The 17,084-nt window shown below is 40.1% G+C and overlaps 1 protein-coding gene across 3 annotated transcripts in view; it reads right to left on the reverse strand.

Annotated features, from left to right (window-relative positions):
• tns1a (tensin 1a) overlaps positions 1–15,426 on the reverse strand; it is a 122,955-nt gene extending 107,529 nt beyond the window's left edge. For all 3 annotated transcript variants that reach the window (XM_084426088.1, XM_084426087.1, XM_084426089.1), the window contains exon 1: positions 14,936–15,426. In XM_084426088.1, coding sequence (XP_084282214.1) covers positions 14,936–15,031 — 96 coding nt within the window. In that variant the 5' untranslated portion in view covers positions 15,032–15,426. The remainder of the gene's footprint in view (positions 1–14,935) is intronic.
• Between the last annotated feature and the right edge of the window lie 1,658 nt (positions 15,427–17,084).

Consider the following 17,084-nt stretch of genomic DNA (forward strand, 5'->3'; position numbering starts at 1 on the left):
GCATCAAGACTTTCACATAAAAAAAAGATTCATAATAATTAGAATCTCATAAATAAGAAAGAAAGAAAGAAAGAAAGAAAGAAAGAAAGAAAGAAAGAAAGAAAGAAAGAAACCAAACACATATGGAGAACATGATCAAACAAGCCATATTCACAAAAAAAAACAAAAAAAATAGATCCTGTGTATGCTGTGCATACAGTTGTTTTAGTATCAAACAGGTCAAGCAGTTATTATGGGACACCACCAAATCATTGTGGCTCATTGCTTCCAGATGACTTAACAAATTAAAAAAATTGCTAATACTTTATATGAAGCCTGTATTTATAATGCATTAAAAGGGTATTCTTAATGCATTATAATATATGCATAATGCTTAAAAACAACCTTATAATATGTTGTACCATCTGATAAATAATTATAACAATGTAACGTTTTAGCTCCAAAGACAAAGAAGATGTCCAAGAAGTACAAATAACAATTGCATTTATTAAATAAAACAAACTAGAGAAGAACAAACAAGACATAACATAATTGTGACATAACGCCCCCTCCAGGAAGGTGTGACCTTGCGCCGTAAGAGATGATACAAGGGAAGGAAGGTGGGGGCTTTAGAGGTGGATGAGGAGCAGGTGAAGGCCTGTAAGAGGGCAGACATAGAGGCAGGAGAGACCAGGGTGGCGATGATGGAGGTAGCATTCATGGTGGAGATGATGGAAGGAGTGGTTAGTTGTTGGTGACCCAGAGAACAGCTAGGATGAAAGCCCACGGCGGAGTCGATGGAGGGAGGAGCCATGATGGTGACTTTGTAGGCGACATCCAGGGTACGACCGATGGAGATGGAGCCGTTCAAAGTGGAGCCCAGGGTGCAGATGGAGAGCAGATGGAACTGTGACCAGTGGCGATGAAGGCACGGATGATTTAGGACTGGACAGAACCAGCGATGATGAGGGTATGGAAGGCTCAGGGTAGGGCTGGTTGGTAGCACAACCTCAGATTCCCAATCAATCAGCCAGTTTTTAGTGTCCAACTCCACCAAATCACCCACTGTTACGACTGTTGCCGGCTCACACACCAGGTCAGACTCACTGCTGGGCTCCGGTTCCGAAGCGATGGTCGGCGCTGTAATCCTTACAGGCTCCGTCGTCACAGCGGGTGGAAGCTCCTGTCTGCAGTGGGCTCTGGCATAATTTCCGTGTCTTGGGGTGATGGTTGGCTGGGCTCTGGGTCTGATGACGTGGACTCTGGTGTGGATTGGGGTTAGAGACTCTCCCGACAGCGCAGGATGGCCTCCCTTCATGTTCCTATCGACATGTCTGGAAGGTCTCTTGGTTGGTGATAGTTCGCCCCAATCCAGAACAGCGACTTCAGGGTCCCATCATTGAAGGCCATATCTTGTGCGAGGGTTCAGAAATAGATGGAATATTTAACAAATGAAAGTCCTTTCCTGGCTAGGGCAGTGAATGCTGCAGCATAATACATTCTGGGTCCGGTATTCTGTATTTTTAGCTGCAAAGAAGTACAAATAACAATAGGATTTATTAAATAAAACCAACTAGAGAAGAACAAACGTAACAGCTGTAGAAACTGAGCAGATCGGACAGAGATGATTCGTTCAAACAAAACAGAACAATCTAGGACCATAAATTAAGTGGGCGCCAACCAGTCTGAGCTAACTAATCTTAAAACTTAAAACAGAAAACACAGAATTTGGTAAAAAAAATAAAAATAAAAAATAAAAGTATTTCATAGGGCCCTAAACATGTAATAATAAAATAAAAAATAAATACTTTTGATAAATTATTGTTAAATTGTATAGGTTTCATGATTTCAGTTAGGAATGTTAACAATTAATTGACGATCGATTCATTGTCGATAATACATTTAATCGATAAAACTGCGAAGCATGTAAAGCAGACACAAGGAAAAATGAAGCAATCGCGCCAGTTATATTTGGGACCATTTTACAGCTAGAGTTACACCTTCATCATGACTATAAGTTTGCGTGTGCATTCGCAGCCTTTTTTTTCGTGCAAATGTAAGTTGTAATATTGTGTTTAATTTGTATAGGCCTATCTACAGTATATCTGATTTATCTCCTATAGGATGCAGTTGGTTAAGAATTAACACTGTAGTAAAGCGTGCCAGTGATCATCTTCAGCTTCAGCGCATGCAGCTCAAACAGCAATGCACAACTAATATAGTGACTATGATTGGGACTGTCATATTACATAACATTATAAAGAGAACAATATTGTAATAAAGCATTGTGAATTATTTTGGTTTAGTTGCTGTGTTTCATCGCGTTGCTCCGGGAAGAGCGCGTCCACAACATTAGTTACACATTCTGAATAGCACCGTAACTTAGTTCAAGTTCACTTGTTACATTCGCGTCATTTTGTGCACATATAATTTGTAATATTATGTTTATTTTGTATATTATCTGATTAATCTCATATAGGATGCATTTCTTTGAGTTACATAACACGCAATCAAAGTGCTGAAGTTTACTGGTGTTCATTCAGCGAGCGCAGCACAAACAGCAATACATGACTAATAGTAGGCCTAACTATGATTGGGACTGTCATATTACATAACATTAATGAGAACACTATTTTAATAAATCGTCGTGAATTCATTTTGTTTAGTTGCCGCGTTGTTCCAGGAAAAGCGCATCTACAACAGGAGTAGGCTACACATTCTGACAAGCACACATCTGAGGCGGCGTTGGTGACATGTTGTATTAGTCATTATATTTGATTACTAAATAAGTAATTTAATAAATGATCAATCACATCGACTTATTTTACAATCATACTAGTCCTTTATTTAAATTAAAAACCCTTCTCATTAATTTGGTGAGGAACATACGTTTGGAGCAGCATTTGCAGATCCTGTCATGCTGTTGGCTATATGCCACTGCAATGGATGCATATTGCAGTATTAAAGGTGGGGTAAGCGTTATTTCCAAAACGCTGTTGGACATTGTAGATATTTGAAATCAACCCAAACAAACACACCCCTCTCTTCATTCATTCTCTAGCATAGTGGATGTCTGTTTATCATAGCAGAAGTGCAACAAAATAATGCTTCACGAAAAATAAAGCGCAGATGATGAACGAATGACAAGGAAGGACAAAAAAATTTGCATACATTACATAATAGTAATTACAAACAAGAGTTGGTTGTTATAATATACAACAGCACAGCAGCTCCAGACAATGACACTCCAACCCAGTGTTACTCACATGTGAAGCAGATTCAAAGCAACCTCCGCGTCTGTTTTCAGGCCTTCCCACTCTCTCTTCTCTCCAGCTCTGGACAGCTTTTCTAATATTAACGCGGGTATTAAAGCTCTTGCCCAGTAATAACCCTTCATTTTCCAGTGATTTCTTCTGAGCTTTTCTCTTTTGTATTATGTCTCATCTCTATTTCTGCATTCTTTCTTCAAATCTCCCTCTTGCTCTTTCTCTCTCCTCCACCATGCACCCCTTAATGCTGATTGGCTACACACGTTTGTTGTTGTTTGTTCGTGTGTTTGTCCGAATAACTTTCAAACAGCGTTTTTCAAATATCGCTTACCCCACCTTTAAGGCTAACGATTGATAGATTAATTGATTGTTAATTTAAACGACGACCGATCATGGGAATTTGTGTAAATTGACATACCTAATTTCAATTAATCAGACCTGCTTTTTGATTGCTAAAATTGTATTTAATGGGAGTCAAAAAAAAAAAAAAAAAAAAAACGGAATCCAGAAAATGTAAAACTGAAAAAGTAGAATTTGGAAAAAAAAAATTACGGAATTTTGGGAAAAATAAAATGGATTTCAAATGGCCGTCGAAAGTGATCATCTCTTCAGAAGACATGGATTAAACCACTTGATTCATGTGGATAACTTTTACGATGTCTCTTTGCACTTTCCAAAACTTGCAGATTTTGGTTGTGTGGATTTTCAATGGAGAGGCAAAAATTATGAGGCAATATTAAAAACATCTTAATTTGTGTCCCGGAGATGAACAAAAATGATTAAATCCATACAGAATTTTAATTTTTGCATGAACTAAACCATTAATAATAATACAAACAAGAAAGCTAACACAAACAATACATACTTCAGGTGAACAAAATTGGTGCTTGGACCTCTAGCAGTAAAAAATAAATTTTCAGCTTGCATGGTTTTCACCAGTCCCCAAGGGACCCTCGCTAAATGGGTGATAATTAGCAGTGGCTGGGTAAGGTGTTAGAAATAATGGGTATCTTTTCTTGCCCTGCGACCCTGGCTGTCTCCTAGGCTTTAGGAGCCCCCTGGACTGAGAGCACTCTGTTTTCTGCAACCAGCAGATTAAATTATACACGAGCAGAACAGAATAAAAATATCTTAAAAGACAGCTACCCTCTCACTCCATAATTCATATAGACTAACAAAACTATAAAAGAAATGCTTGAGTCAATGTAAGCTCAAAGCTCTGTTATACCTTGCAAAGGCTATGCTAAATGCTGTTCCGTGAAAAAAGCTTTAATTTCCCTCTAAAATGTGTAGATGAAAGCAGCTCCCATTTTGTTGCATAACAATGTCTATGTCAGTATATTTTAAGAGGAAAAATGACCCCTAATCTATTTCCTTAATTTTGCTTTAATGAAATATTGTCCTTAATATTTTTACTGTGATTATATTCATGCTATTTTGTGTATATAGCCAAGGCTTTCCTGCACATTGGATCTTGAGTATATGTGGTATGTGTTGAAAGACTGTCATTCTCTAGGGGAGCTGTATTATTTGTTTCTCATTGCTCTCTGACCCCTTTTTTTAGAAAGTTGAAGATGTTTCTATAGACCACAAATTTGTTAGCCTGACGTCTTCATATCAGATTCTAGTCAGAATATGAGTCTGATACTGCTCCACTGGGCTGTGATTAAGGGGCGTGTTTCAACCGAACCAGGAAGAAAATGCCTAAAATGCACTAAATTGGATAGACCTACAACCAATCAGAGCAAAGGAGTAAGTGATGTATGTTCTTCTTTCATCTTTCTGATCGACAAATGCCTTGATCGCGGTTCTCTGTTCCTCTTGTAAAATTAATGTGCTGTCGATATCTTCTATAACGGACGCGATGGCGGAATCTACTCATCTCAATTCTCCAGCGGCAGTCATTTTTGTTATAAACAAATTCAACCACAGCACTCTTTGATGACGTAGAATAGATGATTAAGTTACTGTTGATCATCTGTCCATCATCGTATAAAGCCCGCCCTGACAATTTGATTGGTCCGAATAGCTCTGGTTCGAGCATAGTTGCTCCACAACGTATCAAGTCCAGACCGAACTTCCCGACCTCAAATGTTCAGAAACATTTGCGAAAAACCTAAAATGGGCGGGGCTAAGTTCGGCTGGCATCCAGGCTACAAATTTGTAGGAAGTGAATGTATTCATAAATGTTGACCTGTTCTTGGGATGATGACAATGCATGCAGAACCAGGTTCCATTCCTGTGAAAATGGCAACCCGATAGATAAGGATGGCATTCTGAATCGGATTCAAAATTATATAAATCCCATGTATTCTGTTCAACATCCATTGGTGGTTTAGGAGATCAATGATGCATCAAAGGCAAGGAAAGGCAGCTATGTGTTCTCCTTTTCCTTCACACTCTTATTCCATCCTCTCACCCTCCCCATTTTCTTTTTCTATCTTATTCAAGTGCAGTTCTCTTTCAAGCAACACAGCCCACCCCCAATGTTTAGTTTCCTTTTCTGTTTCCCTCCTCCCTTCTCTGCTTTCTTCCATCTTGCCTGCATGCCTGCTTGATTATGTCTCTGCTAACGTTACTTAAATTTTTCATTGCCCCTCTACTCTCTATCTTTCACTACTCTCTTTCCTTTCCCATGGCTTCCCCGGCTTAGCTTGCCTGAATTCCCAGAGCAGCCCATCACTGAAGCATCTGGCAGTTTTAAAAAGGAGCACAGGATTGAAAGCCATTGTCTCTGTCAAAGAGGTATATATAAATTGATGCTCTGTTAACATACTGTGAAACCAAATGCATATTAGGAATTCTCACTCAGAATAATTGACTACTGTTAAGACTAAGCATTATTATAAGCCCCAGCAAATGCCAGGTGCAATTTGTCACTACATTGCAAAATGGGTAGTGTTGTTTTTCCGGAGATACAATTTAATAGTTAAAAGTTTTTAAAATCAACAGAACCAATATGCATCAATCAGATGGGATCTTTTTTCCCCCCAGTGGTGAGCACTGTCATGGTTATGGACTCTTCTTTTGATATTCTGGTTTGTTTCCTTTTATTTCTGGGTTGCCTACTCTGGTCATGTCCTCGTTTTATCTTATGGTTAAGTATGATTTGCACCTATCTCTCATTATGTTTTTGTCTTTTATTTATACTCTGTTATGTTCAGTCCCTTGTTTGTTGTGATAGCGTTTCTCCTATGTTCTCTTGAGTGTTAAGATAATAATAAAGTTCTTATATTATATATATATATATATATATTATTATATTATATAAAGTTCTTTTTCTTTGTGCGTGCTTACCATTATCGTTACAGAAGAACCGACCGACATATAATAATTAGAAGTATGGACATACCTGCTGTGCCTCTCCTCGAGCAAAAGACTTTGGTGAATTATTTGGGGTGGGTGCTCCTGCCCTGCGGTTCCCCTCTCACAGTCTGTCGAGTCCGTCCCGGAACCAGAGCCAGTTCCCGAAGTCGAAGCACGCTGTCCAGTCCATCCAAGGGCCAAGAGTGAACCACTGCCTTATAGACCTGTGGTCAACAGTTCCCTCACAAGTCCCTACCCTCAAATTGACGCCTTTCCGCTGGTCCTGTCTGGCTGTTTGGATGCTCCGGTCCGGTCCAGAGACCTTCCTCCTCCGATGTTCCTAGTTCCTAGTAGATGTTGACTTCCTAGTTCTTTCTCCTCCGCTGGTTCAGTCCAGTCCCTTGGATCTGCCGTCTCATCTGGTGTCGTCCAGTTCCTCGGCTTTGCCTCTGCCGCTAACTCTGTACAACTCTACGGCGCCACCTCGGGCTTCCCAATCCCCATCTCGGTCTCCATTGCTTTTGATTCTACCTCCGTCAGTCAGTCCCCAGGTTCTGCCCGGACCTTCAGCCAAAGCTGGTGAATTATTCAACCGGCTCCTCCTGGTTCCTGTCATTCACCAGCTCTGTGCCCTCCTCCAAAGCCCCCTCCCTCTCTCCCTCCTCAGTTATGGAGCGAGGACGCACCTTCCCCGGAGGGTAGACTACTGTCACGGATATGCTACTGTCACCTTTAGTTACTGTTTCTCTGCTCTGTTTAGTTTCGATATCCTTACTGATTATGTCCTTGTTTCCTCTTATGGTTATGTATGATTTGCACCTCTCTCTCATTATGTTTGTCTTGTGTTTATACTCTGTTATGTTCAGTCCCTTGTCGGTTCTCATTTGTAATTAGTTCTGGTAGCATTTCTCCTATGTTCTCCTGAGTGTTTAGATAATAAAGACTGTGTTCTTGAATCTTCTTCGTCTTTGTGCGTGTTTACCACTATTGTTACAAGGACACAGGAAAATGGCAATTTTCTTTATCTGAAGTAATATACTACCAAAGTTAGAATTAAAGGGATAGTTCACCCAAAAATGAAAATGCTGTCATCATTTACTCACCCTCATGTTGTTCCAAACCTGTATGATTTCCTTTCTTCTGCTGAACACAAAAGAAGATATTTTAAAGAAGGTTGGTAATTAAACAGTTGCTGGTCCCCATTGACTTCCATAGTATTTTTTTTTTCCTACTATGGAAGTCAATGGGGTCCATCAGTCGTTTGGTTACCGACTTTCTTCAAAATATCTTCTTTTGTGTTCAGCAGAAGAAAGAAAGTCATACAGTTTTGGAACAACATGAGGGTGAGTAAATGAGGACAGCATTTTCATTTTTGGGTGAACTATCCCTTTAATCGTTGAATTTATTTAAATTAATGTGTTGCTGATGTACTGTCTTTGACATGTATAGGACTCCATGATTTCCACAAATCTAATAATGCAGACAGAATTTCAGAATCCAGCCATTAAAATGGAATTTACAGTACAATGTCACAGAATTTGCAAAATTCTGGATTAAATTATTAAATCAATATTAGTACTGCACAATTAATCAAATTAAAATCACGATATAGACTAGTGCCTGTGATTAAACCACAACATGACTGCTATTTAAATATGTCTGCATGTTCTGTGTTTGATTCTGAGTGAATGATTGGTACAGTTTTGTCTACTACACACTACCCAGTATTCTAAAAACTATAGGTGAAAAGTACCTGGATAACCGACGATTTTCGCAGAGATTCCAGAGGGTGCATCTGATTGACAGTTTACGATCCCACAAGACCAAGGGAGAGAAGTTGTGATAGGTGGAGAAGCGATGCAACTGGTGCCATACAGGTCACATGACAATGTGTACCTATTATGGCAGTATGCAATTTTGGACACATCTACACTCAAGCATGCTTGATGTCCATGATCATATAGAGGTTCATATTTAACAATAATATATGGGGCCACCTGAACTTAATCTCCAGATCTGCTCTGTTAGGTCACTTCACATGCCTTTCACCATAGCTGTGTTCGAAATTGCCCCTGTGGTGAGGGGGACATGGTTCAGTGAGGTCTGCACTGAGAAAGAGAGCTGGGAGACGAGCAGTGAGTATGTAAGTCAAGTACATAATGACAAACACCTGTGTCTAGTTGCAGTAAATGGCGCGGAGAGACCGCTTAAAGCCAATGAGGAATGGTAGCTGGGTGAGAGGAGACAGACTGAGGACTCGTGGGTGCAGTGAACGCTCTGGAGAGCTGTGACAGTTTTTGGTATTGGAGAAATGTGTTTATGCGTAGCGCAGTGTGCGCTTTATGTTGGATTTGTGCCAAGATCAATAAAAACCCACGATCCTCAGTAACGCCGACCCTGACTTCTTCCTTCCCTTCAACGAACATTATTACACTGGTGACAAAACCCGGGAGGAAGAATTGTGCCGTCACCATCATGCAAACTCCGTCAGCCACGCCATTTGCGGAAATTTGTGGACCAGATCTTCAACCAGGTGGTGCTGGAGCAGTTCATCGCCCGACTGCCCATAAAGATGGCAGTGGGTCCAGTGCCACCGTCCCACGTCGCTGGACTCGGCCTTCCAACTTCCATCTGTCTCTCTCTCCTCCTCTGTTCCTCTCTCTCTTCTCCCTCTCTCTCTCGACCTGTCCCGTTTCCCAGGACCCGCAGGAACCTTCCACCGAGAGCTCAAACCCTATGGAGGAGTGGAGGAGGTGGAGAGTTATCAGCTGGCCCTTGGGCTCCCTCATGCGCGGCTGATGTCCAGCCCCCTTCCTCCGCTCTCTCCGTGTCAATACCTTGACCCACTTTGTGCCACGGCGGCAGGGAAGTCTGGCAGGCTTGTTGCCATTGCGGGGTCCCGGGGCATTTTATCAACAGGTGTCCGGTGATGGAGGTGGGGACCCTGGTCCAGGTTCTGGACGCACCGCAGGCTGCCCTCGATCAGGCTGGGTTGTACTAAATACCTGTGATTATTAAGGGGGTCACTTATCAAGCTTTGGTGGATTCAGGATGTAACCAAACCTCCATTTATTAAAGCTTGATTCAACCTGCTGATATCTCTCATTACTTGATTCAACCAATGTCTAGCAGAGTTTAGCTCCAATCCTAATTAAACACACTTGAACTAATCAAGGTAATCAGCTAATCAAGGTCTTCAGGATCACTACAAACATCCAAGTGTGCTGGGGCAGGTTGAAGCTAAACTCTGCAAGACATTGGCCCTCCAGGAGCAGGATTGCTCACTGACATCATATTCAAATCAATCTTTTTGTCTCTGCTACCAGTTAATAGTTATACATATATATCCCAACTTTCTACGGTGACCTGGAGGGGACATGTTCGGTTCACTCGAACGTCATATTAACTTGTGGGAATGTGATCATAAGTCGTGGCCACAAGATAATTTTGTCAAGGACATCCTTTTGTTGTGGCCATGCGATGTAAAGTCGTGGCCTCGAGATCCTATGTTGAGGGAACGACATCTATTTATCATGGCCATGAGTTAAATGCGTAAACAACCTGCGCGACCATAGCAACCTGGAATTATCAGAAATGGATAGGCCTATAATAATATTTATTTTTAATTAAGAAAAAGTGCGGAATTAAGAAATTATTATATTAACATACAACAATATTCCCTCAACATAGGATTTCGAGGCCACAACTTTACATCATGTGGCCACGACATAAGGATTTCGTTACCCCGACAAAATGATCTAGTGGCAAAACTAATTGAACCGATCATGTCCCCTCTAGGTCACCGTACTTCCTGAATGTGAGGCCAGAATGCCCAGACTGAAAGCCATGTGAGAGGAGGCAGTGGCTCTACTGCACTGTGACTGGGTCATTACCCTGTCAAACAAAGATCTCTGAGTGAATTGCTAGTGCTCAGCTCAGCTCAGTTAAATTAAACCTGACACATACAGTGTTCACCAAGGATTTGTTGAAAAGATTGTGACGTTTAATAATAATACATAATAGCTGAATAATAGTTAGTGTAGTAGCACAGTAAAGCTACAATAAATATGCTTTGCTGTTTATAGTTATAATTATAGTTGGAACAATGAAATTTTTTTTTTTTTTTGAAATAAATATTAAAGTATTAAAAGGGGTGGTTGATTATGATTTTACTTTTTTTACTTTTTTTTTTACTTTTTGTGTAATGTTGCTGTTAGCATAAACAACATCTGCAAAGTTACGACGCTCAAAGTTCAAAGTAAAGGGAGATATTTTCTTTTACAGGAATGGCTTTTTAAGGACTACAACAAACAGCTGGTAGGGACTACAATGAGCTTCTTCAAGGTGACATCACTAACCCTAAAATTGACATAAACCCCGCCCCCGGAAACGAGATTAATACTTATTTATTTATTTATGTGTTTCTGTGTGAGGTAATTGGAGCTGCTAACACATGAGCTCTTGAATCTCCACCTGCAGCTTATTTGCATTTAAAGGGACACACACAAATACGGGCGGTTTTGCACACCCTCAAAAAGTGACTATTTTAACATGCTATAAAAAATATCTGTGGGGTATTTTGAGCTAAAACTTGACATACACACTCTGGGGACATGAGAGACTTATTTTACATCTTGTGAAAAGGGCATTATATGACCCCTTTAAGCATTGGTTATTTCTTTATAGTGTAGTCCTAAGAAAATTATGTTTCATTAACCTGGAAACAGTGTGAACAAATGAAATGTAGCATGATATTACTTTGAACAACAACAACAACAACAACAACAACAACAACAACAACAACAACAGACTGATTAATGTCCAGTGTGGTTGCTGGGAGAGATGTAGTGGGAGCCTTCATAAAGCTCTTAATAGATGGACAGTTTATTCTCAGGGTAAAAAAAAAAAAAAAAAAAAACATACATCCACATGACCCCACATCCCTCTACCACTTTTAACCAAACCTCCTCCTCCCCAGTGAGAGTGATCAGTACATCTGGGATGGTGTATTCTCTATCTCTCTTTTTGACTAAATTAAATAAGTTCTGGAATGAATGAACTGAAAGATCTATACTGAAGGTTGAAGGAAGGAGGCTGGGGGAAGGGAGGTTTTATTATCCAGTATACACAACAGGGACAATCCCCCTTGAGCAACCTGAGGTTAAATGTATTGCTCAAGGGACATTAATAGTAGATGAGCTCAGAGTGTCAGATCAATGGATCCTTTAAAAATAAAATAAAAATAAAAATAAAAATAAACATCTCTTTGTCTGGATACTGTATTTTAAATATAATTTTGTAAAAAAACAAATAACCTTTACAGCTTATTATTGGAAAGGGTTTAAAAACAATGTTTTCCATGCTTGTTCAGTGAACCATAAACAGTTATTGCACATGCACCTGTGGACCAGTCCATAAGACACTATAACAGCTTACAGGCGGTAGACAATTAAGGTCACAGTTACAATAATTTAGGACACTGAACAGACTGACTCTGAAGGGTCCCTGCTCACCTGTATGAACATGCCATTGATTGCAAATGTGGCCAGAGCAATAAACTGCAATGTTTGTAATGTAAAGATGCTATAGGGTGGGGTGGTCCCCCGTGGCAGAAATCACAGACCAAGGGGTTAATGGAGCAGAGATAAGGGGGCACACAGTGACCGAGGTGGCTGGGCCAGAATGAAATTGTATTAAAGGATAAGTTCTTCTTTGGCGAAATTACATTTCTTTAATAGCCTAAACCAGGGGTTGGCAACCTATATGGCACACATAGGGGTAATTGCTAGCATGTGAGCAAAAGCAAGAGATGTGTAGTTATGTGTTTAATTCAGATGAAGTACATTGCACCTACATACAGATACATACAAGGATAGCATACATCATAGTAACACAGCTTGTTTTATTACGTAAGGAGCTATAAATATGATTAAAGTGTGAGATTTGAATTACGCAAGATAATGAAAGTGCACAGCTCTGAAAGCATGAACGCTGTGCATCACACGCACACAAAAGTTCTGACTGACAGCTTACAACATGTTCCGCTATTTGTTGCACTTATCTTTGAGAAAAAACAAAGTTAATGGTATACATTTCAGAGATATAAAGTATGCAAAGTCCCATTAAAAATTCCACACACATTGCGATGACGGTGATGCATGTGCAAACTCCATTCATGCTGGTCGCTTCATGTGTTTCAAGTAGCTCAGTATCTCTTCAGCAAGTTGATGTGCAAACTGCCGCAAATGAAATTTAAATGTTCAGTGTCGCACCCTGAAGCTCAACACACAGTTGTCTTCATTAAAAATAGTGAGACTAAATTATATTACCAGTGCTAATGCTGCTCTCTCTCCCATTGCGGTCTTTGATCTTGAAATTAGCTGAGGATAAATAAAATGAACCCCATTCTGTAGCTTTCGTTGACATGAGCTCAGTTGAATGAGTATGTTTATCATACTGCTAATAATGTTGTTAATGTTACACAAACCATGTTCCCATTCGCCAACTCAGACAGACAACTGCCTTCTAACAATCATCAGAAATGCTTTGGACAACTTAGAAAGTCAGTGGACAAAGGCACATAGTTTATCATAACATCGTAAAATACATCATACACCTGCTATATTGCTAAATCTACATGATTTTTCATATTTTTCAATTTGCACATGGTTTGTCTTAAAGCATATTAAAATCACCACATAGACATATAAACAACATTCAAAACTTGATTTTCACCACAGGGGGACTTTAAGCTTGTGTAAGCAATCTTATGTAGGTTCTTTTGTGTTTTATATAATGACCACTAGGAGGTGCTCTAGGCATATTGTTTTTCTCTGAAGAGATATTACATTGTTGTTGAAAACGAAAAATAGTGACGCATGTTTGTAGCTTTTTACCATGAAATGAGAGTTCAGTGTCTTTATTAAAATCAACACATTAAGGATTTATCTCTCATTCACCATGACCCACCAGCAAGTTTTGGAATGGTATTAATTTACCTGCAGCGTCTGCGGATATAACCGCGATCCACACATCACTAGTTTATGTTTACTTAAGATATAACCGACTGTGTTTAGGATGTTTGCCAAGGCTGGCATTTTGACATCATTTCATATGCATTTGTCCGTTCAAGCACAAAAAGAAGCGAAAAAGAACTTGCTCTCTGTGTGCGCTACAGAAGTGTGTGCACAGAAAACTTCACTCATTACGCGATTACAGAAATGCGCCTTTTTTGCTCAATGACACCGTCTTTTGTTACACTGATACATCATGTCGTTAGTCATTTGATCAATGTATCAATCCATATCTATGTATTGTTACACCCCTAATTAGGAAATTGCCATTTGTTTGATGACTGAGATTTAAGTTTTGTAAAGCTTCAGCATAGTAGCTGAAGAAGGGGGATGAGGGGATTGTGTCTACAAAGAGCAAGAAATGGTGATGTGTTGCTGTGAAAGCTGATGGGGAAATTGGATTAATAACACTGGGTTATGGACTTGGCAGGAGCTGAAGGATAGGAGCGTGTGCTGGGACAGATTGAAATTTGGGGGTGGGGTGTATGGAACGAGAGAGAAAAAAACAGTAGGTCTGCGGCAGAAGGAATTTTTTTTTTTTTTTTTTGCAGACACATCAGCACGGAGAAAACCACTGAGACATGAAATGAGAAAAATAATGAAAACTTGACCCCTAATCTGACCATTCTCATTAACTTCAGACCAGGTATCTCATGCTACAAAGCTAGCAGGCATCACCAACATGTTCAGGGGTTGGTTAAGCTAAAACACCACATAAAACTCAACTGCACTAACAAAAGCAAACAATTTTATGCAACTGGTTCACAATGTACCCACAGAATTGCTCCTTCTTCAGAAATGGCAGCCATTAACTCAGCATAAACCTAAGGGACCATTTGCAGCAGTGTCCTTTTAATCTCTAAATTGGCACATACATTGGCAATAACATATAAAATGGGGGTGGGGGAAAGTGGGGACACTGAACCTCTCAGGTTTTTTTATCATACCAGCAAAACTCGATATGAGATTCAACACTTGTCACTAATAATACAATATTTTCAACAAGAGTGAAATTAAAGCGACTATGCACCGTGTACAGTAGGACAGCTTCTTGAACACAGCAATCTGGACAAACATACAAGCAGGATAAGACTTCACAAAATAGACTTTACTAAGACAGTTTTAACATGTATTGAGAGTCTGAAAACACCACAGGTAAAGGAAGGCTGAAACAGCAAGGGTGAAACAAAACATTAAGCATGTCTGAATAAACAGGCTGTTGTCTGGTAGCACTCACAATCAGTTTTGAAAGGTGACCCCAGTTTGTGTGAATGTATTGGAGTGAGTCAGCGCAGTATGCAGCCTTACCTTATCCCTCCTAGCTGCTCTCAATGGAAAGAAACAAGAGAAGAGGAACTTCCCCCAGCTTATCACTGCTGCCAGACACCAGTTCAGCCGGGCCATGGTTGCCTCCTTCTGTCAGTCTTTTGCTGCCTTTAAATCACCCTTTCTATTCTCTTTGTATTCTCCAGGTATTTCCAATAGCAGAGAACTGATGGGAAAACAGATCCCTTTAGCTGCAGAGCAGGTAGCAAGAATTACCCGACTCTTGCTCACACACACGTTACCTTACTCAGTGGATGCTGCAGCATTCTGTCTGTCGAAGGAGGATGAAGAGGAAAGAGGGAGGGTGTGAGAGAAAAAAAGCAGAGAGAGTGAGGGAGAGAGAGAGAGGGACATGCAGTGGGAAAAACTAGAAATAGCAGAAAGGCAAGTTGCTTTTGATGAGGAGGAGGTAGAAAATGAGAAAAATGTTTGAGAAGAAACTGAATGTGTGCGAGAGAGAAATGGGCTTTGGAAGGAGAAAACATTTCCGTGATTAACAGGAAAAAAAGAAAGCACAATCTTGAGAAAAGAAACGAAAATAAGAGGCAGGATAAGATACAGAAAGGATGGAGTGAAAGAGAGGGAGAACACAAGAGAGAGACTGAGTGAGGAAGGCAGAAATAATCGGAATTGCAGTCTCTGAATGTCATCACACAGCCGCACACGCACAGACACATGCACGCACTCTCACACGAGGCTATACGAAGAAGGGGGGACAAAAAAAACGTGCCGTGTGCAACTGGGTTTCTGTGGAAGCGTTGCTGTGTTTTCTTTTGAGTCCATATGTGTGCCTGTGTGAATGCATGTGGGAGCTCTGTGTAAAAGCTCTCTGGTTTCAAGTGCTCATCCAACTGCAGGTGCACCGCACCACTGCAGAGTCGCCACGCTTCACTAACAAACGTACCCTCACACTGCATAGAGGGGGGTGGGGGTGAGATTAATAGAGAGCAAGCAGAGACCGAGAGAAAAAGAGATGGCAAAAATTGCAGAGAGGAAAAAGCAGAAATGGGGGAAGAGATACAAATACATGGTCATACATACATTCATACTCACTCTATTTTTCCCCAACATTTTTTTTTAACTAATTCCTATTGCATATATTTCCTCAAAAAATAAATAAAAAAATAAAATAAATTCTGGCACTACTGAACACCATAGCATCAAAACATAAGAAAATATATGCAAGTGAGTGCTGCAGGATGCTTTTTAACACAGCTGCAGGGTCTATTTTATCCAAGCAAAATCCATCATTAAAAAACAACAGACTCCCATAATCACTGTGCCGCCATATTGACTGTGCTGTCATATTCAGTTTGAACGTAGAGTGCTTTTTTTTTTTTTTTTTTTAAATGAACAGACCTTGTGCCAGATCTGAGAAACATGAATCTCCCAAGCTCCCTTGCTAATAAAGCTCCCTGTCACCATAGTCTAGATGACATATACCACAAATTTGCATTGCAGATCTGAATTGATCTTATTCACTGTGTTACAGATTTCTTTGGGGGCTTGAGAAATGTGCTGAAACAAAAGTTTTGGGAGAAGCATGCTCATCTTATGGTGCCAATCACAACACCTAAGTAGGCATATATTACACAGTGACCTCTCACGCTACTTTTTGCGTTGCACTCATATTCCCTTCCCACATTCTTAACACAACTAAGATTATCACTGAGCTCAAGGGAAGTATGAGACGTGTCACTTTAGAACTAATTTGTGTAATTCAGTTTGCTTTATTTTTGACCTGCTGATTTTTTTTTTTTTTTTTTTTTTTTATCAGACACTGCCTCCCTTGCCTCATCTGAGAAAATGCCCCAGCTCTATAAATTATACATGGTCTGCAATGAGTGTGTAACTGCACATTGCAACCTATGATTTCTGTCCAGCTTAATGTTTTCTATATAGGTAAAATCTACACCAATAATTCCGAGGCAGATTTGAGAAATACCTTTTGCCGTCTGCATAATGTCAGGGTTCTGTCACCTCAGTCTAGTGTGTTTCTTGGTTTTGTGACAGAGCCCTGACAATCCTGTATTCTCCTGTCTTTGTCTGTGTGTCTTGTTGTGTTTCTGACTTGTGCTGTGTCAAAACACATCAATGTGAGAAACTCTAGCTGCGTGCGTTCATGTTATCT

Source organism: Rutilus rutilus, assembly GCF_951802725.1.
Source record: "Rutilus rutilus genome assembly, chromosome: 12".
NCBI classification, from domain to species: Eukaryota; Metazoa; Chordata; class Actinopteri; order Cypriniformes; family Leuciscidae; genus Rutilus; species Rutilus rutilus.